This window comes from Colossoma macropomum, unplaced genomic scaffold, assembly GCF_904425465.1.
Source record: "Colossoma macropomum unplaced genomic scaffold, Colossoma_macropomum, whole genome shotgun sequence".
Taxonomy (NCBI): domain Eukaryota; kingdom Metazoa; phylum Chordata; class Actinopteri; order Characiformes; family Serrasalmidae; genus Colossoma; species Colossoma macropomum.
This window is the reverse complement of record NW_023494788.1, coordinates 16,378,916-16,404,176: the sequence shown is the minus strand read 5'-3', so window position 1 is coordinate 16,404,176 and position 25,261 is coordinate 16,378,916. Positions and strand designations below refer to the sequence as shown.

The 25,261-nt window shown below is 38.3% G+C and overlaps 1 protein-coding gene across 1 annotated transcript in view; it reads left to right on the top strand.

Moving 5' to 3' along the window:
* Positions 1 to 25,261, top strand: part of pigg (phosphatidylinositol glycan anchor biosynthesis class G) — a 133,645-nt gene that overhangs the window by 49,266 nt on the left and 59,118 nt on the right. The window contains exons 7-8 of the mRNA XM_036568642.1: positions 13,341 to 13,558; positions 21,425 to 21,709. Coding sequence (XP_036424535.1) covers positions 13,341 to 13,558; positions 21,425 to 21,709 — 503 coding nt within the window. The remainder of the gene's footprint in view (positions 1 to 13,340; positions 13,559 to 21,424; positions 21,710 to 25,261) is intronic.

Genomic DNA, 25,261 nt, shown 5'->3' with positions numbered 1-25,261 from the left:
AATTTAGCAGAACTAAATGTTTTGGAAATTCAGGTTACCATTGCTTTAGTCATTAATGGGCTTTTTAAAAAAGTGCATAATGTGGAAATCTGTCTAAAGCCCTATTTGAGCTGGATTAGTTTTACAAAAGGTCCAGTAATGTAATTTGTGCGAGATTTGACTGGCCATGATGGTTCATAATCATAGCAAATGTGATAGAATATACACCAAATTGCTGTGGATTTCAGGAGTCTTATCATGATCTGTAGCATCAAGGAATTGAATCAGTCCAGCTCCATTTTTGCTGTTAGACTTGCCTTCAGGCCACAAAAAAAGAAAAAAAAATGGGGATGTCATTTTCTATTACCCAGTTTTGTGATTACATTACTGTAATGTCGATTTGAACAGGACAGCTATTACTGAGGAAGCTCAGAGTTTGACAGTTTATCAAAGGTGATTTGCTCTGGAATTATTACTTAGCAGGCTTGTAAAAACATTGCAGATTTGTACTATATTAAAATAATGAATCTCGTTGGTAATCACTCAGATTACAGCACCTCCCCATGTAAAACTAATCCAGTTCCACTCGAACTTATATTTCACTTGCAGTAAAGAAAATGGCTTCCCATGACTGGGATTTGTAGTAGTTTAAAGGAAGCCAGTCTCTGTACTACAAGTGATCTGATGTGATTTTTGCTGCCTTTTTTTTTAATACATGAGAATTATGTAGTGTACTTTTTAGACAGTCTCTTAATCACTAAAGTTATAAATTAAAGGTAGCTCAACTTAAAAATTATAAGGTAACTGATTACACTGCTTTTCTAGAGTGAACTCAACTTTAAGGACACTAGAGCTCACCCAAATCAAACTTATTAGTTTAGTCAAAAGCTCTCCTAACGCTCATTTTTGTAATTGTGCTCCTCAGTTAGGTACCCAATATAGAATGTCTGTTTTACTCATTTCCCCACTAGCTTGGACTCCATCACATATTCCCATCAGGCGTTTTCTCCTCTGGGGCTCTCAGTTATGGACGGCTAAGACATCACTGGGATTCAAATGCAAACCTCCTGGGGGGAATGAGTGATTAGTCTGTTTCACTACTTGTAAGCTTCTGAAATTACTCAGATTTCTGTGTCCTTAAATATTTATATAAACTTTAAGAAAAATATGTTGGTTTATCTTTGTAAATTAATATAGTAATATGTGGTGCAATGGTCTAAGAATTCACCCCAGCATCAGGAGATTGGAGTGTAACCGAAGCAATCCCACAGCTGCCCATATATGGAAGCCCAAGAGGAGAAAACACCTGGTGGGATATGAGGCCCAGCTAGTGGGCAAACTGAGTACAAACTAATTCTATACTGTTTACTGAACTGAGAAACTACAAATACGAGTTTTGACTAAACTGAGTTTGAGTTGGGTGAAGTTTGGGGTCCTCAAGTTTAGTTAATGAGCAGTGTAATCAGTTATCATATAATTCTAAATTCTGACTTCTCATTACGTTTCCGAAACATAAGCTAAATTTAATGAAGGACATTTTTGAAATACGTTTGTTGTAGTTTCTTCTCTGTCTTTTAGGAGTGAGAAAATGTAGGTTTGATTATTTTTGGATGTTTTTTTAATGAGATTGAGGAGAGAAAGAGAAGTATCAAGTGAATGTTTAACATAAAATCAACTTTACCATGCTATCCATAACGCGAAAGGATGCTACTTTTTAACACAAGTAAATGCCATTATTAAAGCACATTTAATATAATATTTGGGGCTTCTTTGCTTTAGTTTTTGGTTTTGCAGAACTATTGTGTAAAAGCAATAGAACACTCAAGGTCATGTGCAGTCATGAATAACACCAGTAACCATCCCCTTGGGTTCTATTGCTTAACTGCATATGCTTAGTAAAACAGTCTAAAAAGACTTCCTACTACATACTTTAACCCTTAAAAGTCTCTATTATTGCTGATGATAAAAGCATGGTGTAATTGGACATTAATTCATTTTTCATTGAAACAAGCTCACAAATTCTGAAAGTATGAATTAAACTTTCCGTTGTTACCACAATTACTTTGTATTATAATTCTACACTTAGAAAATCAATGAAACGTAATTTGATCAGAAGTATTCAAACGTGCATATGACTGTTACAGTCTTGTTTTGCAGAAAATCCTTTACATTTTTGCCATGCTTTTGTAACTTTCATTGTTGTTGAAAGTGACTTTGAAAGTGCCGACTTTGAAAGGACGCATCAGCCAAAATGAAGAATTTAACCAACGTTGCATCTGTTGTACACGTTTACATGCATCCTACAGTGGTGCTGCAGGAGTCTGTAGAGTGAGATTTTTAAGCCAAAAAACTAGGAAAACTTTTTGATGATGCATCTTGAAGGTGAAAACTGCAGCTGCTTTGGGTGGAATTTTAGGAGTGGGTGGTTTTGATTTTTTTATTTTTTTTTTCCTGATGATTGTAGAAGGAAATCTGATAAGTAACATTACTGTTAAGCAGAGACAGCCGAATAACTGTATTAGCTGTCTTCAAATCACAGATATCACTCCTTAGATGACAAGTTAGCTAGGGAGGTACATGGCAATCTTGACACCTTACCTCAGTTTGGCTTCTTTTTTTTCTGGCTGAAAGCATAAAAAAAACATCTGTTGCCTATTTGGTATGGAGTAAAGATAAAATAACTGTTTTCTTTTTTTAATTTTGATTGATGATCGATGTAAGAGTTGCACTCATGCTAATATTGTTGTATTTATTAGCCTATAGATCATTCACTGGCTAGCAGTCAGGATTGAACACCACAAAGATTTTTAAATGATGTTTATGAAAAACATGAAAACATCTGTGAATTTTGTGAGACCTGATGAGGCTGAGGGATACAATGCTGCACTGCAGAATGCTACATAACATAAACTCAAATGACAAATGACATAAACTCAAGTTTTTGATTGGAGTACGCCCTTTACTTGCCCATACAGAATGTTTATTAAATGTTATGTAACTTGCTATGTAATTAATTCTGGAATTACTTAATAATTACATTCCAATAGTATAGCAAAATGAGAACAACTCAGCTTTTAAGGGTAAAGTACTACTTTTATACTTGCAGGAAGCTGAAGTCTTTTTAAATAGCTGGAACATTGTGTGACCTGGGAGCTGAGAGTTGAAGTAGAAGACAGTTGCGTACTTTCTGCACTGATGCGGCACGCCTTTGCTCGGTCTGTGGCCTTGTGTTCATGCAGTACATGATGTCAGAGAGTGTGGGTTTGTGTGGGACTGGGGAATAAAGTGCATATGTGATCAAGACTGGAGTGGACACTGCATATCAATGGGCCACTACACATCACCCTAATCATTTCCCTTTTTATGACATCACATGATTTATGAGAGGGGTCCGTCTCCAGGGCCGAACTGATGAAAGCCGCAGTGCGTCAGTCTCTCTGCCTCCATCTCTCTTGTTCTCTCACTTATACACACAAACACACACCTGCATGCACACACACTCATAGCACACCAGCTGTGTGTAATGAATCACCTTAGTCTCATTTTGCCATTATGTGGAGCATTTACGCAAAATTTCATGTCTCACCCTCTAACATACTCTATGTGTTAATAAAGTAAACTACATTAGAGGAAATGCCCTTGTATGTAATGTATGCATTGGACGAGTGCCATTTAATCAACAGCATCATTTTCTGTCATAAACATTACACTGTTATAACCAGGAAAACTGGTTCATGAAAACTGTTACTAATACAGAAATACTTGTGAGAAAATGTACTTGTTAACTGTACTGGGAATAAAAACTGTAATGAGGATAAAAATGACAGTTCTCAAAAACACCAAATTAAATCAAAAGTATGATGCCTACTGCAACAAGAATGAAAACTAAATGTTATTATGGAGAAAAGAAAAGTTGAGCATAGTCCACTGTTGCACTAATTTGGCATTGCAAAACTCATCAGAAGGAAACGAGTCCTATTTGGCCCGCAATTTATTGTCATACTAAAAAACAAATTTATTACAATACTAAAAGCCAAAACTAAAACCGAAACTAAATAAAACTAAACCTAAACGATTATAGAAAATCAAAAAAAAGCTAAAGCTATTAACCCCTTACCAAACGGCAGACCCAAAGGTGTATTACACACTTCTATAACCTAAGAAAAGCTCCATCAGTTTGCTTTGAAGTCCCTGTAGTTACTGAATAATAAGCCTGAGTATGTAATAAGCCTGGAATGTTAAGGGGCTAAAGTAATATTTTGGTGAAAAAAAAAAAAAGAATAAATCAAACACAATTTGCATGACCTTCCTACTTACAACAGATGTAGTCAATCAGCCAGGACATGTTTGGTGTCCAAATTTTGCTTTTTTATTTTAGAGCTGGAGCTAAAAGGCTAATGTAGCAACCAAACACTAGAAAATCTAAAACTATATCCAAATCTATACAGTACTGCACAAACGTCAGAGACCAGCTTCTCTGCTCAAAATAGCCATTAGGTACATGTTATTCATTTTCTGGAGATATTTCTGATGAGATTAGATATAAAATAATTTGCTTGCACAAGGAAGGAAAATGTCAAAATAACAGGAGCTTCCAAAACTGGAGTTCAAAAAATGATTAAAAGATACAGAGAAAATAGGGCACTGAATGACCGTGCAGGACTGGTAGACCACTAAACTGTCATGATCAAATAAGCAGTACTTTGAGAGATGAGAATTGAGCTCCCCTCTTGCTGAAAAATCCGCAGATGTTTCTGTCCATCCTTCTACTGTGAGAAGACAACTCAGTACTGTGGGTCTGAAAGGATGTGCAGCTGTCAAGAAGCTGTTACTGAGAAAGGAAAGTAGACAAAAAAGAAGAAAATGTGCAAATCAAACAAAGACGCTGATGGTGTTCTCACAGCGATGGACTCATCGCAACATCATTGAATGTGCTGATATCACTTGGATCATGAGAAGCAAAAAATGCAACTAAGTCAAGTCAAGTCACCTTTATTTCTATGACCCATTTAAAAGACAACAAGTGTTGGCCAAAGTGGTGCACAATAGTATCAGTTAAAATAACCACAACTAACTCCTCAAAACTACACAATACAACACAACATGCATACAAAACAAATCAGATAAAAACAATAAAACAAAAAAGAAGAGCTACATTGGCAAGACAGAACCAACCAAGACAGAACAGATCCTGAGTGCATAATCATTAAAAAGACTCAAAAGTCTGAGAAAATAGATGAGTTTTTAGATTTGCCTTAAAAACCTCTATTGTGGGGGATTCCTTTATGAAAAGCGGAAGACTGTTCCAGAGTCTTGGGGCAGCTACAGAAAAGGCCCGGTCGCCTTTAAATCTCATCTGAGAGCGTGGAATGGCTAAGAGCAACTGGTTAGAAGATCATAGGGCTCGTGAAGGGGAATGGAAGCTGAGGAGGTCAGAGATATAGCTTAGAGCCAAGCCATGCAATGCTTTAAAAATGAATAATAAGACTTTAAATTCAATTCTGTATTATACTGGTAACCAGTGCAATGGCACAAGTACAGGGGTAATGCTCTCCTTTTCTTGATACCAGTCAGGAGCCTAATGGCTGCATTTTGGTCCAAATTCCAAGACAATAACTTTGGAGGTGTGGAAAAATATCCCAGCAGCTTTCTTTGAAAACCTGAAAGCAAGTCTCCCGAAAGGAATGGAAGCTGGAATAAAGGCAAAGTTTGAACACAAAAGTCTCTGGCTTTTTTACAGTACTGTGTTCACAGAAAAGATACGAGTGACTGTTGAGATCTAGTGTTTGTTAGCAGCCTTAGCCTCGTAGCTCCAGCGTCAAACTAACGAAGCAACATTTGAACACCAAACATATCTTGGCTGATCGACTACACCTGGGATAAGAGGAAAATGGTGCTAATTTGATTTTTCACCCAGTCATTCCTTTAATCAATTCCTTTAATTCCTTTAATCTACTCTTAAAACTAACTGAAACTGTACTGGAATTGAAAATCTAAATTTCCAAACTGTAATACTTGAAAGTAGTTAGCACCTTTTATTTTTTTAAATTGACATCTGTCGTTTTTTTTTGTCTTTTGCTTTGTAGTAGTACAGCATGTTCTTTTTCTCCCCACCACTGACGAGCTGACCCCCTGATAGATGGGGCTGATTTATTAGTTTTCTTTAGATTGTGTGGTGGCTTGCTTGTCTTCAGTCTTGTTAGACATGAGATCGCTGACCAGCAGAAGTGCTTTGGCATGTGGTCAGAGTGGGCAAATCTAGAGCGTGCACGTGCGTGTATGTGTGGCTACAGTGTCACTCTGCTTCCCAGTGCTCAGCAGTTTTACTGAAAGTCCATTATTAAAGAAACGAATAAAACTAAATCCTTGCTCACATCTTCATTAATCTGCCACACTGAATTAGACAGCACCATTACTCATACATACTGATACACACACACGTAGTTTCTCGCTTACCTACACACTCACACACACACACACACACTCTCTCCTTACACTTGTTCCTTTTTTTTTATTTCAATGCATTATTCACAAAGCAGTTCTTCCAGCCTTGCAGGAAAAGTTTTTGGGACAGCCGTGAAGTATGACATCGCTTCTCATTAGAGACATTGCTAGTACCGAATACTATCGCTACTCTATTACTGTTGAATGTATTACTTTAAATATGCATTAAGCCCATGAATATAGAGCTATCTGAATTAGATAGAGAGGACAATAGCAAACCAAACAAATGATGCCACATACTTATCATTGACATTTACTTTGAATGGCTGGTTTTGCTTACACAGTGAAAATGCAGTCTAGGTACTCAGCTCAAACTTTCTGCTCTGCACCCTACAGTGAAGGCCGGAGCTGAAAGGAGTGCCATGTGGACTTGAGGCTCTTGTAGTGGGTGCAGTGAAAAAGTAGTCCCATCCATCTGTTCCTGAGGGAGAGGAGAGTTTCAAGCAGAAGCCTGTGAAATGGGCCAGTGTGTGTGAATGTGTGTGTGTGTGTGTGTGTGTGTGTGTGTGAGAGAGAGAGAGAGAGAGAGAGAGAGGAATGTGGATAAAGTAAAGGGAGAAGCTGAATCCATGATTGAACGCTCTGCTTTTAATTGGTACCTCCAAGCATTGCCCTATATCACTAAGCACTTACATCTCTCTCTCTCTCTCTCTCTCTCTCTCTCTCTCTCTCACTCTCTCTCTCTCTCTCTCTCTCTCTCTCTCTCTCCATCTCTCTCCCTCACTCTCTTTCCTGGTTAAAGCAGTAAATATTCATTCATGGCTCCTCTCAGAGACAGGAATAATTAGTAGTAATGCAGAGAGAGAGAAAGAGGCATTGGGCAGAAATGATCCCATTAGGTCCCATGAGAAAAGCCTCCTGTGCAATCCATTCATTTGCAGCCTGCACAATGATCAATGCACAAAATTAAAATTTCATTATCAACACCCAGTAGGTAACTCCACATGCCTGAGAAAGACTTTTATGGGATTTATATGTATAGGCTGGGACAGTGTTATTAATATCATTATTACATTAGTGAATATTATGGTAATAGCTCTAGTTGTCATTGCCACAGTTATTGTCGTAGCTGTTTTATTATAGACATGTAGATTAAGGTGTACTTGTATATTCAACAAAAGCAGAAAGAAGCACTCAGGAGCAAAAAAGTTTCTTTTTCTCCACATGGATTTCTTCATTATTTCCACCATCGTCACTGCATGTTTGTATTATTCTGCCTACTTAATGTGATTCACTGGATCATTATCATATCAAATCCCTTCATTTGTGCTTGACTCTATTATGTCTCCTATCTTCATCATTTCCCCGTTACCTGGGCTTATTGCTGTGTCATCACTGCTTAATCCTGCACTGCCCGTGCCTTTTCTATCACAGCACAATCTCAGTTATCCTTTAATCTCCCCTCTGTGAAGGACAGTCTGGATTAGCTCTCTTTACATGTAGTCTGATCCAGGTAATCCTCCCCCTCTGGCAGGTCTTAGTCTTAGTCTGGATGGAGGCAGATGGAGCCGGTACCTGCACCTCCACTGATGCCACTTGATTGTTACAGTGTAGTGGCTAGAGAAGCAAAATATAAATGAAATTTCATATTGCAATTGTATTCCAATTATATTACTACATATTGAGGTATATTTAGTATGTTTACATAACTGTTCAGTAAACATTATATTAAGTTTCTTTAAATTTAGTAGTATATAAGTAGTAGTTATACACAACTTTTATTGGTGCAGTAGTGGATTTTAAACCTTTAGGGTGGTGTTGTCCACTATGCTATCCAACTGTTGTCTTCTGTTGCGAAAGGACCAGGTAAATCTGTCTTCCTGATGAATTTTGTTTTATTTACAATTCTGCCCGAATACTCTGTCTACTACTATGCCAAGTATGAATCTGTGAAGACAGATTGAGCTAGTTATCAGTGTGAATTAGCATGTTACGTTCCCATTTCCTTTCCCAAATATCAGACTCTATTTTCAGTCTAATTTCAAATTGCTATTTCCTAAGGTTCCTAAGGTTTCTTCCTCTTGCTTTTAGGGAGTTTTTCCTTGCCACTGACGCTATTGGCTTGCTTATGGGGGCTTGGACACGGATTTTTCTGTGAAGCTGCTTTGCGACACCGCCTGTTGCAAAATGTGCTATATGACTAAACTTTGACTTGACTTGGCTTGACTTTACTACTGCTACTATGACTGCTACTACTACTACTACTACTACAAATAATAATAATAATAATAATAATAATACATTGCCAGTGCATTCATTAAATATCACATTAAGTCATCTTATACAGTATAGTTATGCAGAACTCTTATTGGTATAGCTGTGTATTCTAACTTTTACCTTTACATGTACAAGGCTGATGTTATCCGCTGTGCCACCCAACCATTGTCGCATATTGATAAATCTGCCATCTTTCTGAATTTATTTGATATTTAGATTATGTCACAGTGCTGTCATAATACTCTTAATTACTGCTATATCATATATGAATCCATGAAGGCAGATTTAGCTAGCTATCAGTGTGAATTACATTCCTGTCTAATATCCTTCTCAAATACCACACTCTGTTCTACTCTAGTCAGATTTTACAGGCATTCCTTCACATTAGTTACATTTCATTAGCAAGTTTGCAAGTAGTGCTGTATCTTTGCTTGTTAGCATTAGCCTAAGCTGATTTTAAGTAGCTTATTTTAGGTAATTCACCACAGTGTCAAAGCAAATTTGCCCTTTAAATATAAATAGTTACTTGTTTTTGGCAGGTGGCAGGTGTTCATTTGTCACCCTGCTCACAGCACACAATAAAACATTTAGTGATTAGTTAGCAGGCTCATTTGCATGTTTCAGACATGTTTGATATCCAGCCAGTATACCGATATTGGGCAAATATACCAATATCAGGCAATAATAATTACAGACAGTACCAATATCAGTCAATAACGATTACCATGCAATAAATATTGTGCTGCTCTAAAAGTGACTAGACAGTATCGGCTACTGGATCATGCATGTGGCTTTCCTGCATGCAGCACACAGTATTGAATCTCATCTGCACCTTCTCAGCAGGATTTCTTTGTCCAGCTAGTATGAACAAGCTGGCAGCTGAGGCAGCTAAGCTTCGCTCTGCTCATGAAAAATGTGACTTGAATGTCTGGAAGCCACCCTCTTAGGAGGCTTTTTTGGGATAAGGCTTTACCCTTAGTTTTCAGCTCGGCTACGCAGTGAGCTGGCCTGTTCTGTCCTGTTGACTCAGGTGGGAGTCCCAGCTGATTGGCCACCATTTCTGCCATCTGATTCATGCTCCTGACTCCAGGCGGTTGTATCTTGCTCTCACGCTCCTTTCGCCAACGTAATGAGAGCTACCATTCATCACCATAATGCCCGTATTATTCAAACCGAGCTTTACACTACAGAGATGCAGATCAGAAGGGCTGGGGAGAAAGAAACCAGCCAAAGTATGAAATTCAGAGAAGCAGCATGAGAGTACTGCATAGCACATAGAATAACAAAGGTTAAAAGATTAGTTTTGCAAAAAAAATCGAATTTACACAATTTTTCTCATATCCTAAATGCAGTTCATTAGCCAAGACATGATTTTGTCCAGAGTTTGTTTCTTTAGCTTTGTACTAGAGCTCTGAGGCTAATGTTGCTAACAAGTAATGGAAGCTTGTACCCTAACAATTAGCATCATGCAAACTTCACATTCAAATCATGTTTAAAAATCAATTTATAAAATGTGCAAAAACACAGTTGTGACAGGGCCACTTCTGTAACTGTGTTACATCACCTTGGAAGACAAATCTGGACTGCAAGCAGGCCAGTCTAGCTGCACTCTCTAAATACCCAGCCATGTTGTTATACATACAGAGTGTGGCTTGGCATTATCATATTAAAATAAGCATGGTCGTCCCTGCTGGTAATAATCTGGATGGTCCTTTTGTTCTTTGGCCCAAAGGACAACGGCGTCCATTATTTCCATAAACAGTCTGACTCGTCAGACCACGATACACGTTTCCACTGTGCGTCAGTCCATTTAAGATGAGCTCAAGCTGAGAGAAGTCAGTAGCGTTTCTGGATGTTGTTGACATCCAGATGTTGGGTTGCGCTATGTATAGTAAGTCTTTGCTTGTATATGTGGTTGCAGTGAAGAATGGTGTTTATTGAGCCAATGTGGTAATATCCATCACAGAAGCATGCGGTTTTTAATGCAGTGTTGTCTAAGTGGTCGAAGGTCATAGGCATTCATTTGTGAGTTTTGTCCTTACCCTTTATGCACAGAGATTTTTCCAGATTTCCTGAATCTTTTGATGATGATATGCACTCTAGAAGGTGAAATACTTCAAATCTAAACTGTTGGATTATTTGTGGTTCCTAATCTTAAATGGACTATGTCCCAAAGTTTCAAAACTTTTTGAAATGTGTTACAGACAAAACGACATTATCTTTACTAAAAATAATGAAGTTGAGATGATAAAACATTAAATATCTTGTCTTTGTACCGTATTTGTTTATCAGATCAGAGTAAACCTGTACTTAGCAAAAGATAGAAGGGAATATAATGGTAGAAGCATTACGTGGCCTGGAGATTGGAAGAAGGATGTGTATTTGTGTATGTGTCTTTTTTTGTGTACCCGTGGGTGTACTCATACTGACTCCCAGCGTGGTTAGGTGCAGTGAGCACTGTTAGCATGTGTCCAGTCAGTGATTGTGTCAGATTGTGTGGCAGTAGTGTAGAGGTGTACTTTGCTAATGGCTCTGCGCGGTGGGGCACAGAGAGTTCACGCAGTGAGCTGTGTGAAGCTGACATGGCTGTTAGCGCTCTGGGAGTTGCCTGCTGAGATCGCCCTGGGCTCCCCTGTCTGCTCTCAAACGCATCAGTGCCACCAGAGCCACACTGCATGTTCACTGTGTGGCTGGCAGGCAGGCAGGCGATAGGCAGGTGGTTGTAGCTTGTTTTTCCCCCATTATAACTCCTCCAGTACATTAGTCCCTGAACTGTATATATATTTTGCTGATTATTTACCCACTCTATTATCTCTCCTGAACTCTGAACACACAATATGTCCTCAATGTTTTACACATGTTTTTTTTTTTTATAAATTAAGAAAAAAAGTCTGATATATTTGTTTCTACATTAATATCTCTTTATCTCTGATTGATGTTCAGATTCGGCTAGATTTATTTGCATGAACCAGAATTGACAACTGTTCCCATTCCCATATTCTGTTGGTATGACAGAAATGCTAGTACTGAAAATAATATGAAGGGAAAAAAAGAGTTGTTTACATACCTGTACGCTATGCATACAATTCACATATGCACACATATCTTTATATGTATGTACAGTACTGTGCAGAAGTCAGAGACCACCCTTCATTTATTTATTCTTCAGTCAAAACAGGCATTTAGCTTTGTTTAATTCAAAAGAAGTAGTATTACTGAGTCAGCTGCGAGTCACCCTATATAGGCTAAAACAATACTTTAAAAGTCAGAAGAGTCGGGTCAGGTTTTATAGGAGTTTTGGACCATTTTTTGGATGTCTTTACTTATTAATGTCACACACACAGGCTCAAAAACAAGGTCCGGCTCGATTTTTAGGTCTGCAAAATCAACATTATACTGATGAAGATATGCTATATCTCCAAAGGTTTGTAGATGCCTGCTCATCCCACATTTCTTCTGAAATCAAGGATATTAAGAGGGAGTTTGTGTCCTCTTTGCTGCAGTAACGCTATCTGCTCTTCTGAGAAGGCGTTACAATAGATATCGGAAACATTTCTGTGAGCATTTGATTGTATTCAGCCACAAGAGCATAAGTGGGGTCAGGTACTGCTGTTGGATGATTAGTTCAGGATCACAAACAGGATCTACTTAAACTCATTCCGAATGTGTTGAATGGGGCTCCATCACCCCAGAAAATACAGTTCCACTGCTCCACAGCCCAATGCTGAGGGGTTTTGTACCTCTCTAGCTGATGCTTGGCATTGGCAATGCTTTTCTATGGAGATTGCACATTTCCATCTAAGAGGTCTAGCTTTAAGTACAAGTTGTTTATTTTTCAGGCGGTATTTCTGAGGAGATCAGATATAAGATGATCTGCTTACATAGGGGAGGAGAAAGTCGGAGAAAAATAAGTAAAAGCAGGAGTTTCCAAAACTGGAGTTTAAAAATTATTGAAAGATACAGAGAACTGTGCAAGACCCTGGTAGACCAGCAAAAACTATCACCATCAGATAAACACTACCTGAATCTTAGAGAGAGAGGAGAAAATCAAGCTGCACTCTTGCTTCAGATCTGAAAGAATCCACAGGGGTTTCTGTCCATCCTTCCACTGTGAGAAGACAGCTACACTATAGGTCGGGAAGGATGTGTAGCTGTCAAGAAGCTGTTACTGACAAAAAGGAAATAGACAAAAAAGAAGAAAATTTGCAAATCAAACAAATAAGCTGCTGGTGTTCTCAGAGCCATGTACTCATAACCCCAGACCTCCACATCATTGAATGTGTTTAGGCTTAGACTGTAAGAAGCAGAAACTGCAGCCAACTACCAAGACTGAACTTTGAAAAACTGAAAACAAATCTCCCAAAAAGAATGGATTAAAGGTAAAGGGTGGGCACACTTAGTACTGAAAATAGGATATTATATTTAGTTAGTTAAATATATGCTGCTTTTTTGCTGAAATGCTGAAATATGAATAACTCTGACTTTTGCACAGTATTGTAGATCTTTACATAGAATTGGCTTAGGACACTCATTCTTTTCTGTAAGGGTATGGCATGTTTTGTTGCAAAACCCTCTTTATTTGTTATTATATTATTTCTTTCTCAATCTCAACACTCTCTCTTTCTCTCTCTCTCAAACAGAAGATGGCTATGAGCAGTTTCGCATGGCAGAGAAGGCTCATGGGAACTGGATGAAGCTGTATATGGAGGGAAACACGTCAGAGGTCCTGGGCAACATGGGCAAGAAACTGCTCAAACAGTACCTGGAAGCCCTTCAAGCCATGAGTGCGGCCCTCAGTAAACAGCTGGGCAAATACGACATGTACTCCATGATCATTGGCATGAGCCTCATATTACAGGTACAGTGTATGCACTCATGCAAACTCTCAGTCTTGAAGTCAGACTAGAACCCTGGATTTCGGTTTTTATACTTTTACCTTTTATTGCCTTAAACCTAATTATAACTTATAAACTTAATAATAATTTCTTTATTGTTCCATATTATTAAGTGTTACTATGTGTCAGTATTACTGCTGGCCTGTGCTGTGTGAACAGCTAGACATCTTCCTCCTCATTTAGCAAATTAAATGTGTACATCACAACCTGAAGAAACAGTCTATGATCAGACATAGATCCATACATGAGTAGCCTGAAAACATGACTTTGCAATGCAAGGCAGACTTTGTAGAGTTTCGAGGTACTGCAAGGCCATGGGCTGTGTGTTCTTGGCCTGAAGGGCTCCCTTGCTCTACAGTTAGCCTCCAGCCAAGTCATTAAGTGCTTCATTAGATTGATTCTCGTCCCTGATGACAGTTTTTTTTAGAGATCTGGGCCTAAGTTGCAAACAGTAGAGTCTTGAAACACATTGACAGAAGCTCCTCAACATACACCAACGTCCCAAAAGTTAGAAGTTGGCTGTGGAATGTCAGATAAATCATTGTTTTTGTTAAGATATGGCCCAGGAGCCCCCCACTCCACGCCTTTCCTCGCACTGACACAGGTGATTTAGTTGGTGAAGTGCTTTTAGCTCAGGAGCGAAAAATACAATACTTTCCTGTACCCTGGGGACTCCCAGTCCAGGATCAGGAAGCACTGCATTAGACTATTCATTAATTTGAGCTGATTGGAGTTCATTTTCATGCTCAACATTTCTTCTCCAAACAGTAACCTGTAACTGTACCATCATAGTTCCCCAGATACATTTTGGGTGACATTTCAAGTCAATAGAGATCAGCTGAAGGCCTCTTGAAAACCTGAGGTATTTTGATCGCATGTCCCTACGGCCCAAAGATTCTTCCACTTTTATTGACTCACTGTAGACTGCAGCCTTTAAATAATTGATTGCACTTTCACAGAACTGCAGGTTTCTTTTTCCCATAGGAAAGAGTATGAGGAGATCTTTGACGATTTTTGTCAGCTGCATGCAATTAAGCAGTTTAATCCTCCAGCTTGACAATTACCATGTATTATATCTCATGCGTATTATCCCCCACAGTGTGAATTGGGGTTATGTTTAACTGTAATTTAAGAATATGAAGTTTGTACCGTAACAGCTTTTTCTCCTATCTCCTGCTATGAAGCTGTTTTGCCTGATGCTGTGTTGACATGTGACACCCCTGTATAGTCGTGCTCTGTTTCCATGTTGCTTAATTATTGTGTTTAAACGAAGTGTAGATGTTTCAGAAGTCAGCACGTTTACCCTGTGGAGCGTGTTTGGTGCTGCTCTCTTGTGGTGGAGGTCTTTTCGTCCGTTTTATCTCCAAAGACACTTTCTCTGGAGGTTACGTTTATGAAAGAGCGCTATTATACTCAACAACTCAAAGGACGAGCCTATGCTTTGAGAGCTGTGAGATGCAGCAAGCGTCCCATGAGGTGCCTCCAAAACAAATTACCAATGCACAGACATCCCTGCTTACACAACCAACCCAACAGCAACAACAGAAATGTATTTGATTTATTGCTTATTTATATTTCTTTTTCTCCTTTGTCTGTTTTATCATTTAAATGGGTCATTTGATGGGGGAAAAGAGCAGGAAAACGGCAAACAAAATCAGGCCGGTAAACATCAAGCTCCCGCAGCCATTGGGACGTTTCAGTTTGGTTGACTGCGGACTTGTGATCTGCGGGACAGATACGGTCTTCAGTTTATGCATGGTTGTTTGTGCTTTAGTACTTTCAGGATTCAAAATGTTTTGAAACTTTTTAGTCCTATGTAGGCGTTTTGTCCTTTTTCTTGAAGCAGAGCCTAAAAAGCTTGTTTAAAGAAGCTGATTAAGTTGTGGTTTGTAAATTTGTGCGTTCAAGTTTCAAAATGTTTGCAAACTTTAGGCATTTTTCTTTTCATGAATCTGAGCCCAATGAGCTAATAAAGGTCGTTTCCTGTCTTTTGATACTTTCAGGATTCAAAATGTTTTCAAACTTTACAGTTTTATTTAGACGTTTGTAAGCGTAACCCAAAAAGCTGACACAACATTGGTGTCCTGCTTTGGACTCTGCATGCTCCTACCAGCCTCCAAAGCCATTTCTACTCTTTTATGGCAACACTAAACAGGCTCTGCTGTGCATTCAGAAGAGCTTTTCCCCATTTTAGAAAACTAACAAGAATGATTCAGCTGCACTTCCTCTGCCCCCTTCGGCTGAAGCTTTCTTTTTTTTCTTTTGGATTAAAAGTTGTGGAGTTTTTGAGGCATCTCATATCTCATCAAACGGTGTCCTCATCTCCAGCTCTGGTCCCGGAGAGGGAACCATTCTCAGCTGGAGGGAGCGACGAGCGAGGGTGCACAGCAGAGCAAGGAAGAGAAGAGTATGCTTTTCAAAGCCCCGACTTTGACTGGCACCACTTTGATGCGAAGCAAGGACACCGCAGCAGCAGCTTGTCCTTTTCTACAGCCACTTCTCCTGAAGGCACTGCTCCATAGAGAGACTGTGCAGGAGTTCATTCAGCAGCTCAAGCTAATGCTGAACAGGACTGATAAAATTTAATGTCATGATATTTCAAAATTTATTACAGTGCCACAGTATCAGATATAGTCGTGGGCAAGGTTTGAACACCTCAAATTCATTGTTTTTCAATGTTTAAGTTAACACAGCCTTTACAGGGGACAAATGTTAATGTACAGTTTTAACATTTTGGGGACAAACTGAAATACAAAACATGAAATGTGCCATAAGTTCTGCACAGGTCACTATTTTCTTCTTCATGTATGCATTACAATGTGCAGAAGAGTGTTCTCAGTGGATTATGTGTTGATGATACATCACCTTTCCTTTTAACAGCACTTTCATTTAGGGTCTGAAGATACCAATTGATCCTATTTTTTCCATTTTTTTTCACTGTATGTCTTCAGCTTCACAACCATACCAGGTCTTCATTGTAATATTTTGTGCTGTTTGCTATGCCACACGTTTTCAATTGGAGACTGGACTGCAGGAAGGTCAGTCCAGTGCCTACAGTCTCTGATTATGCAGCCATGCTGCTGTAACACATGCAGAATGTGGCTTGATGCTGTCATGTAAAAATGGATGTCCTTGAAGAAGACGTCATCAATAAGGCACCAGATGTTCCTCCAAAATGTGAATATATCTTTCAGTGTTAATGATGCTTTCATAGATGTGCATGTTACCCATGCATTGGGCACTAATACACTCCATTCAGTGACAGACTCTGGCTTTGGAACTTTATGCTGGAAGCAATACAGGTCATCCTTTTCTTCTTTAACCCCTTAAAATCCCAGGCTTATTCGATACCAAGTCTTATTATTCAGTAACTACAGTAACTCCAGTGCAAACTGGTTGAGATATTCTTAGAACATAGAAGTGTGTAATAAAAATTTGGGCCTGCTGGCAGGTTCTGGCCTTTTTCAGGGGTTAACCTGGAAGACACACTGTCAGTTAGTTCCATAAAATTCTAAAAGGTTCACTTGTCAGATTCTTTTAATTTTTGATTGATATTAGGCACAGCAGAAAGTGAAATACCTAAAATTGCTTTCAGTCACTTGTTTAGGGACATTGTTCACAAACTGGATTGTTCACATCTTTTGACAAAGTGGCAAGCCTTGGCCATCTTTACTCATAAAGCGCTAGGCCTTTATTGAATGCTTCTTTTATACCCAAGTAAGATTGCATCACAATTTCACAGCATTCCTAGTCTTAAATTGTTCCTGTCCCAATTTTTTAATACATCAAAGAGGATTTAAATCACTGCTTTCTGTTTTTATTTGTCTGTCACATACCGTCCCAATGTTTTTGCAGTTAAGGTTTGTGGTTGTAGAATTTCATATATATATACATATGTGTATGTGTGTGTGTGTGTGTGTGTGTGTGTGTGTGCGCGTGTGTGTGTGTGTATAAAACCCAGTACTAGCTCAATGTGAGGTATTTCTGTTTTTAGATTTTTACATCAGCGATCCTCCTCATTAATTTATTTCAAGATTTCGTTCTCTGCAGCTTATGTGGTCTGTACCTATGAAGTATATATACGGTTCAGGGATTATGAAGGCGTCCACATGTTGTTTGCAAACATACACTACACTAATGGCAGGGTAGGTGGGAGAGTAATGGACTGTGTGTGCAGACGTTTAGCCTGTGGATCAGGCTCTAGGATTAGATAGGAAATTGGTAGGGAAAATGCCAAAGAACACTCCTCTGAAAAAGATGGCAGACTTGTTTGAGCATCCTGAAACACATAAGCTTTCACTTGTGATCAGTCTGCTTGATCTGGCAAGGCTGCTGTTTAAAATGTTTAAACAAATAAGCATTGTAAATAAATGTGTACTGAATGGCTGGATTGAATGTACATTTTCAGTCTAGTCGTTTGGTCAAAATTCAGCACACATTTGTTTACAACGTGTGAGCTGGTTGTTTTGACTTCTCAACAAGTTCACTGACAATTAGCAACTAAACTTTCCTGTAGTTTGTTTGCAATGAGGGACTTCATGATACATACAGTGACTTGCAAAAGCATTCAACTACCTTAAAAGTCATCAGATGTATCTAGATTACTAATGACACTTTGATATTTTCTGCTGTCAAATTTAATTTTAAAAGAATTACCCTCAAAATGTATTAACCCCTTAAACCCACTTAATTTAAAGTGGTACTGGTTTTATTAAGATAATATTCTGTGGCAAAAATAATACTAACTGAAAAATGCTGTTTGCATAAGTATTTGACCCCTGTGCTGTGGAAGCTCCAAGTTTACACAGGTGAAAGATATTACCCTATCAAGGTCACAGTTGACTTACAATTGGACTCTAATTGTAAATAATAAAAAAACATTCACCTTTTCTCAATATTAGACTCTTTATTTTAAGCACCACTGGTCAGATTGTGAATCTGAATGTATGGAAATTAGAGATAAAGTTGCAGACATGCACAAGAATATGCTACAAAATAATATCCAAGTGTTTGGCTATCCTAGTGTGCACTGCTGGATCAATTGTGAGGGAATGGAAACTGCGTCATACCACCCAGGCACTGCCTACACAAGGCTGTACCTCAAAACTCAGCATCAGAGCAAGCAGGAGACTTGTGAGGGAAGCCACAGAAAGGGCAAGAATCACTTTGAAGGAGATACAGAGTTCAGTGGCTGAGACTGGAGTGAAATTGCACTAGTTAATAATATTAAGACCTCTGCTTATAACTGGCCTGTGTGAGGTGGCTAGAAAGAAGCCTTGCTGAAGAAAAACACTTCAAAGCACATAAAGCGTTTGCCAGAAAACATCAGAGTGACCAAGCTAAAATGTGGGATGAAGTTTTGTGGTCAGAGGAGACAAAAATGTAGGTTTTTGTCCAAAATGAAAATGCTGTGTGTGGCTCAAACCTAACTCTGCTCTAACCTCAACAAACACCATCACAGCAGTGAAGTATGGGGGTGTTATGGGGATGCTTTTCGTCAATGGGGACTGGGCATCTTTTTAAAGCTTAAAAACAGATGGGTGGTGCAGAATACAGGGAGATACTGGCAACCTGCTTTAGTCTGCTTAAAAAACTAAAGCTTTACCTGTCAACAGGACGGTGATCCTAAGCACAAGGCCAAAGCAACACAGGAGTGGTTGAACAACAAAACGGTGAATGTTTTGCAGTGGCCTAGATTCAGATCTCTAATAGAGAATCTGTGGTATTGTTTGAAAATTGCAGTCCACAAGCATCATCCAATCAACCTGAACAACTTGGAGTAAATCTGCCAGGAACAACGTGCAAAAATCTCTCCCAAACAGTGTTCAAAGCTATTAGAAATGTACCCCAACAGACATAAAGCTGTTATTGCAGCAAGATGTTTTTCTACCAAATATTAGTCTGAAGGGATTAAATACTTAAGCAGCACTTTTCAGTTTTTCTTTTTTTTTTTTATTTGAAGATATTTGAAGTGGTTTGAATACGTTTTTCGAGGCAGTAATTGTACAGAAATGTATATCATCATAAAATCACTATACAATTGTAATAATATCACAAAAATGACAACAAACAATGCATAGTAATTAATACATGGCAGTAATACATGTTTATTTTCTGTTTGAATGATCTTAACCCTTAACAACAAAGTTAATTATTCAGTAACTACATCAACAAAAATGTCCATTGACATATTATTACCAGTGATTCTCTTTAGTTTGGCTTTCAGGCTTACAATTCAGTAACAAATAAAACCTTTTAGCAACTAATTAGCAACGATTAGTAAATAAAACATAACTATAGTTTGTTTGACTATGATGAGGGGCTTTCTTGTACATATCACTGCTGTCGGAACAAAACCTCTTCTCCATTTCAAAATCTCCATTTTTGTCATTTTGACATAAATCAGAAATTCCTGTTGCCCTTTACATTGTATTTACTTTATGAGTGGACCAAAAGAAATGGCCCAAAATAATTTGGAAAAAAGTCTGGTTCCATTGACTTACCTTAACAGTAAAGAATGTTTTTTCCTTCTCCTGTAAAGTTATCATTTTGGAGATACAAGGTTTTGACAGCAGCGATATATAAAGACTGTATATCATGACAATGAAATTATAAAACTATAATAATATTGCAAAAATGTCTAACAATACATACTGCTTTAAAAATTAAATATGTTTGCACTAAATAAATTGCTAATTTTTGTTAATACCACTAAAAAGGGTTCTGTATAGTACCAACGTGATGGTTCTTTATATAATCATTGACTTTATTAAAGAATCCTTGAAGAACCCTTTTTTAGGAGTGTACACCATTAACCTATAGGCTTGTCATTCAGCAGCTACTGCAAATTATTCTGTAACTGTTATCAAACAAATAACGTGGTGTGTTGTTAAGAGAGTGAGTTTAGTTATATGCAGTGATGTTATGAGTGTGAAGTGTGGGCTAAGAGGTTAATTAGTTTTTAATCATTTTAATTATATTTGAATTATATTTAATTGCAAGTAATTGAAGGTTTTGTTCTAAAATGCATTATAGACCACTTTCAGGAATTTTTAATTTCATGATGTACACAGTTAGGAGTGGCTTTACACATATGAGAAATATCAGTGCAATATTATGATCAATACTACCTTCATTAGAGAAATCACAGTGTGATTTCCATTGTATGTTGGCTGTTATTTTATTGTTATTTATTTATTTCTTTTTCAAAAATTCATTACATCCTTTGGAATGGAATGCAATGGAATGAAACTTTTTTAATTCTATATACAGATGTATGCAAAAGTTTGGGCACCCAGGTCAAATTATGTTTTGTTGATTTTCTAAGTGAAAATAAGACATAATAATAATAACACACCATCTACAGAGAACTCTATTTTTATCTATCTACATTTTATTATGCACAATTACTGTTTATTTACTGAATTTAACATTGGAAAAAAAAAACATAAAATGAGGCTTGTGCAAAGGTTTAGATTTATGTATTTTTGTTTGTTTGTTTGTTTGTTTGCTTATTTTTCCAATACGTTAAACTCCACAAATATAGAAATGGAAATTGTGTACTAAAATTTGCCAAAAAAAGCCATTTAAGTTTGCTTGCTGTAGAGGATGTGATAACTGATTAGAGGTATTCAAACTTTTTGCATACGTCTATATAAACTATACGTCTATATACTGCTTTGTTCAGGTACAGACGAGGGATGTGTAACTACTGAAGAAAGAGCTGTCAGACTGTTTTTGTGTCTACTCGCTTTCTCATGTCAATAAGTCAGTTCAGTGTAATTATTATTGATATACTGAACCTGCATTCCTCTGTATGCTTGCTGCAGGTACTGGTGCTGTTGCTGTTGGCCATGCCGGAGGCTCTGAGTGGGGCAGCGTGCGTGGATGTCCCCGTGGCCTCTGCCTTCCTCTCTCTGCCCTTCTACCTGCTCTGCCTGTTGGGCTCCTCCGTACACGTGCTGGTGTGCACCTCCGCCGAGGCGTCCTGCTACTTCTGCTCCCTACCCTGGCTCCTGGCTTTCACCGCCATCCTCTTCTCCTCTGCCTTGCTCTGTTCTCTGGTTGCTGTGGCAGCCAGATATGTCCCTGTACCTGGCAACTCGCAGCCTAAGGTGAGTAGACTGAGAAAAATTTCAGGGGCCGCTGTTGGTTCTGCTTGGTACTTTGGTTTGGGTTGAAGTTCAGAATGCTGCCTTAAACTTTCATTAAACCTTCCAGATATGATATAAAATTTCATTCAGCAGTCACTGTGAGTCACAGGATGATGCGTTTGGTGTTGTGCAGTGTTTCAGACTACAACTAAGAACTGGAAAAACTGACCAAAATTCTTATCATGAGATATATTTTCATATCATGTGATAATTATCAATAATTAATGTACTGTCACTGTCATAAAGAAATCTTTATTTCTCTGAAATGATCACTTTATAGGCAAAGGGAAAATTTGTAATCTTTGACATAAAATTTTTTTTACGGCATGTGTTTTCAAAATGGTCCATTCAGATGTTTTTTAGACGCTCAAAATTGGAAATTGCATGTACTAATGATGGCGATGTTGTCCCTTTTGGTAGCTGTATGCTGTCAATGATCATCACAAACAGTGTTGCAGAGCATATGAATTAAGGCTGCACTATGTAAGATTTGCTGCACTGTAGAAGCTGCTGTGAGTTACCATTTAAAGCGTCGAATAATAATTTAAAAATCAGAGGTGTCAGGTCAGATTCTGTGGGAGTTTTTCGGACCATGTCATACATCTTTACATCACATGCACAGGCTCAAAAAGAAGCTCTGGCTTGATATTTAGGTCTCAAAGGCAAAACAACATATGCCAACATTTAAGCATGTAAAATACACACGTTTCCACCTAGTGTACCAAAGTAGCAGTTCTTCAGCGTTCAAGCCTTTGCTGTTAATGCCTTATTGAGGAACCAAACTGCATAATCATTTTATCAAAAAAGATCTCAGTCAAGCATTATCGAAATAATAATTTTATAATTGTTGTTTTTGGTTTGTCTCCTATAAGGCCCAATAAATCAATCAACATGTTTCTTGCTCCTGAGTTAGTCTTGGGTTTTGCTTTAGCATTTCCTGACTGGAGCTGGAATGACGTTCAAGATCTTGACCTGATCTGAGCTGATGTCATGGCCCAATTGTGCTGAGATGGTCTCAACAGGAGAGCAGACTATCTAGACCTTCTCACCCTGCGGTGCCTTGTCTTAGTTCAGCATGTGAGCTAAGTGTCAGCTAACAGCATAGTGTTCTGATGTAGTTGTGCACGTATGTGGTAAATGAGGAAGCGCAGTGCTTCACCCTACACTCTGCTCGTGGTAGGGGAGCAAGAGGTTGGCTGGTAATTGGTTCACCTTTTTGGTCTGGGAGGCAGATGTAGTAACTTGAACTCCTTTATTGCTACACAGCCTGACTTTCTTCACCTTCTGCTACATAACCACATGCTTTTTAATGCCGCTGCTGCTTTCCAGATGTAAAGGTCTTATTAAACAGTGGTTCTGTACCCTGAGAATAGGCCACGCTAATAAAACTAGGAGGCTGCTGAACATTTAGAGCGAGAGGGACATTGAAAAGGGTTTTACCCTTTACAGAACCACTGGACAAATGAGGAGCCTTTAAAATGAATGGAAAAAAAAAATCTGGTCCCGAGTTAATGACATGGGATCAGGCTCCCTCTCTTAATTACTGCTTCAGTGGTGACGAATGATTCTCTCTCTCTCTCTCCACCTCTCTGGGGAATATCCTGATCTATGCAGTGTTCACATTTATGTGCGATACTGTGTCTACTTGAAGACTGGCACTATTAAATTAAGAAAAAAAAATATGTATTCATAAGTAGGGCTAGGCAAAATTACTATATTAAATTGTGTCAAAACACAATACACTATGCTATTCGAAACATATCATGCATATCGGTCAGTACTTGTAGAACACTGACCAACTGCTTATTTCATTAGTCACATTTAACTGGATGTAATGCAGCATGGTATCCAAAATATTGAATAGAAATTGTTGTGTTTGCAGTTTTTGATAGTACTTTTTAAAATGTAGCAATACTGGTTCTGTTCTCTGTTCCAACTGATCAGATGTCTGAAAAAATCAATACTGAGATCTATTGTGTATTGTGAAAATTTCTTGAAGTATCGCAATGTTAGATTTTTGCCATATCGCCTTCCTCTAATCATGAGCACATACTAAGATATGTTTAAACATATAGAAAAACTACTCAGACACCAAAAATTGATAACATTAGTATGTTGTTGCAAAGCTGTTGTCAATTACAACTTTGAAACATCTACGGTAAGAAGTAATGAACTTTTTGCTGCATTGTGATTTAGTTTTGGCCAATTCCTTTTGGCAAACTGTCTTCAATTGCCCAAGATTATGAGGGCCCTTCTGCTGTAATTGCAATTTCAAAATCCTTCTCAAATTTTTCAATGAGACTCAAGTCAGAAGAATGGCTAGATCATGCGAGCACTTTTACTTTTTAAGAAACCAGTCTGCATTTATTTTGGCTTCATATTTTCAGTCATTGTATTGCTGACCCCTCAATCTTCTCCACCTTTCTTGATTGCTGAGATTAAATCCTCCTCCAGTATGTCCGGTACATTGCTCCATTTGATTATGTTAATGCCCCAGTACTGATTGCAGGCAAGCAGCCCTATGTCATAATGCTCTCACCTTCATACTTCACTGTGGGTGTGATGTGCTTGGGATGACACACCAAAGAGTTCTGTTTTTGTTTCTTCTGACCAGACTGCATTGATGCAAAAGAGTTCTGATTTATCTAAATGTTCATGTGCAAGTTTTAGATATGCATCTCTGTGCTTCTTTTTTAACAGAGGAGTTTTGCATGGAGTGTAGGAAAGGAGATAATTGAGGTGCAGTTCATTGCTTCTCTGTTTGTGTTGGTCCTGTTGCTTTCAGGTCATAATGCAACTCTTTCCAGCTGACTGCTGGCTTCTCTCTTACTTTCCTTATCATTAGTCTGAGAGGGTGTTGTGAAATCTTGAGTGGTGCACTTGTCCAGGACAATTAGTTGTGGTTCCATGAACTTTCCAATTACATATTATAGAATCAGTTGAACTGACAAGGATGTTTAAGGTCTTTGCTATGGCACTGTAGCTTTTTTCTTTCAAGTGTTGTTTAATTATGTTGTCCCTGAGAACTTGGGAAGCTCTTTCACCTTCATCATGATAGCTAGATGATTGCTCGTTTTATGATATGTCTCCCAACAAATAGCAACACCTTTTGTAAGGAAACCAGGTGCGATTTGCACAAGAACTTTTTTTTTTTATTTTTGCAGCCTTGATATGTGGAACTTTCAATTCTGTTTTTTGTTTATACTTATGAATACATACTTTTTGGTTTAAAGCATGCCGCCACTGGAGCAGTGGAAACATATTCTGCGGAGCGACGAATCATGCTTCTCTATCTGGCAGTCTGACGGACAAGTCTGGGTTTGGCAAATGTCAGCAGAACGTTACCTGCCTGACTACATTGTGCCAAGTTTGGTGGAGAAGTGATAATGCTGTGGGGTTGTTTTTCAGGGGTTGGGCTAGGCTCCTTACTACCAGTGAGGGGAAATCTTAATGCTTCAGCGTACCAGGATACTTTGGACAATTTTGGCCAATTGTATGCTTTCAATTTTGTGG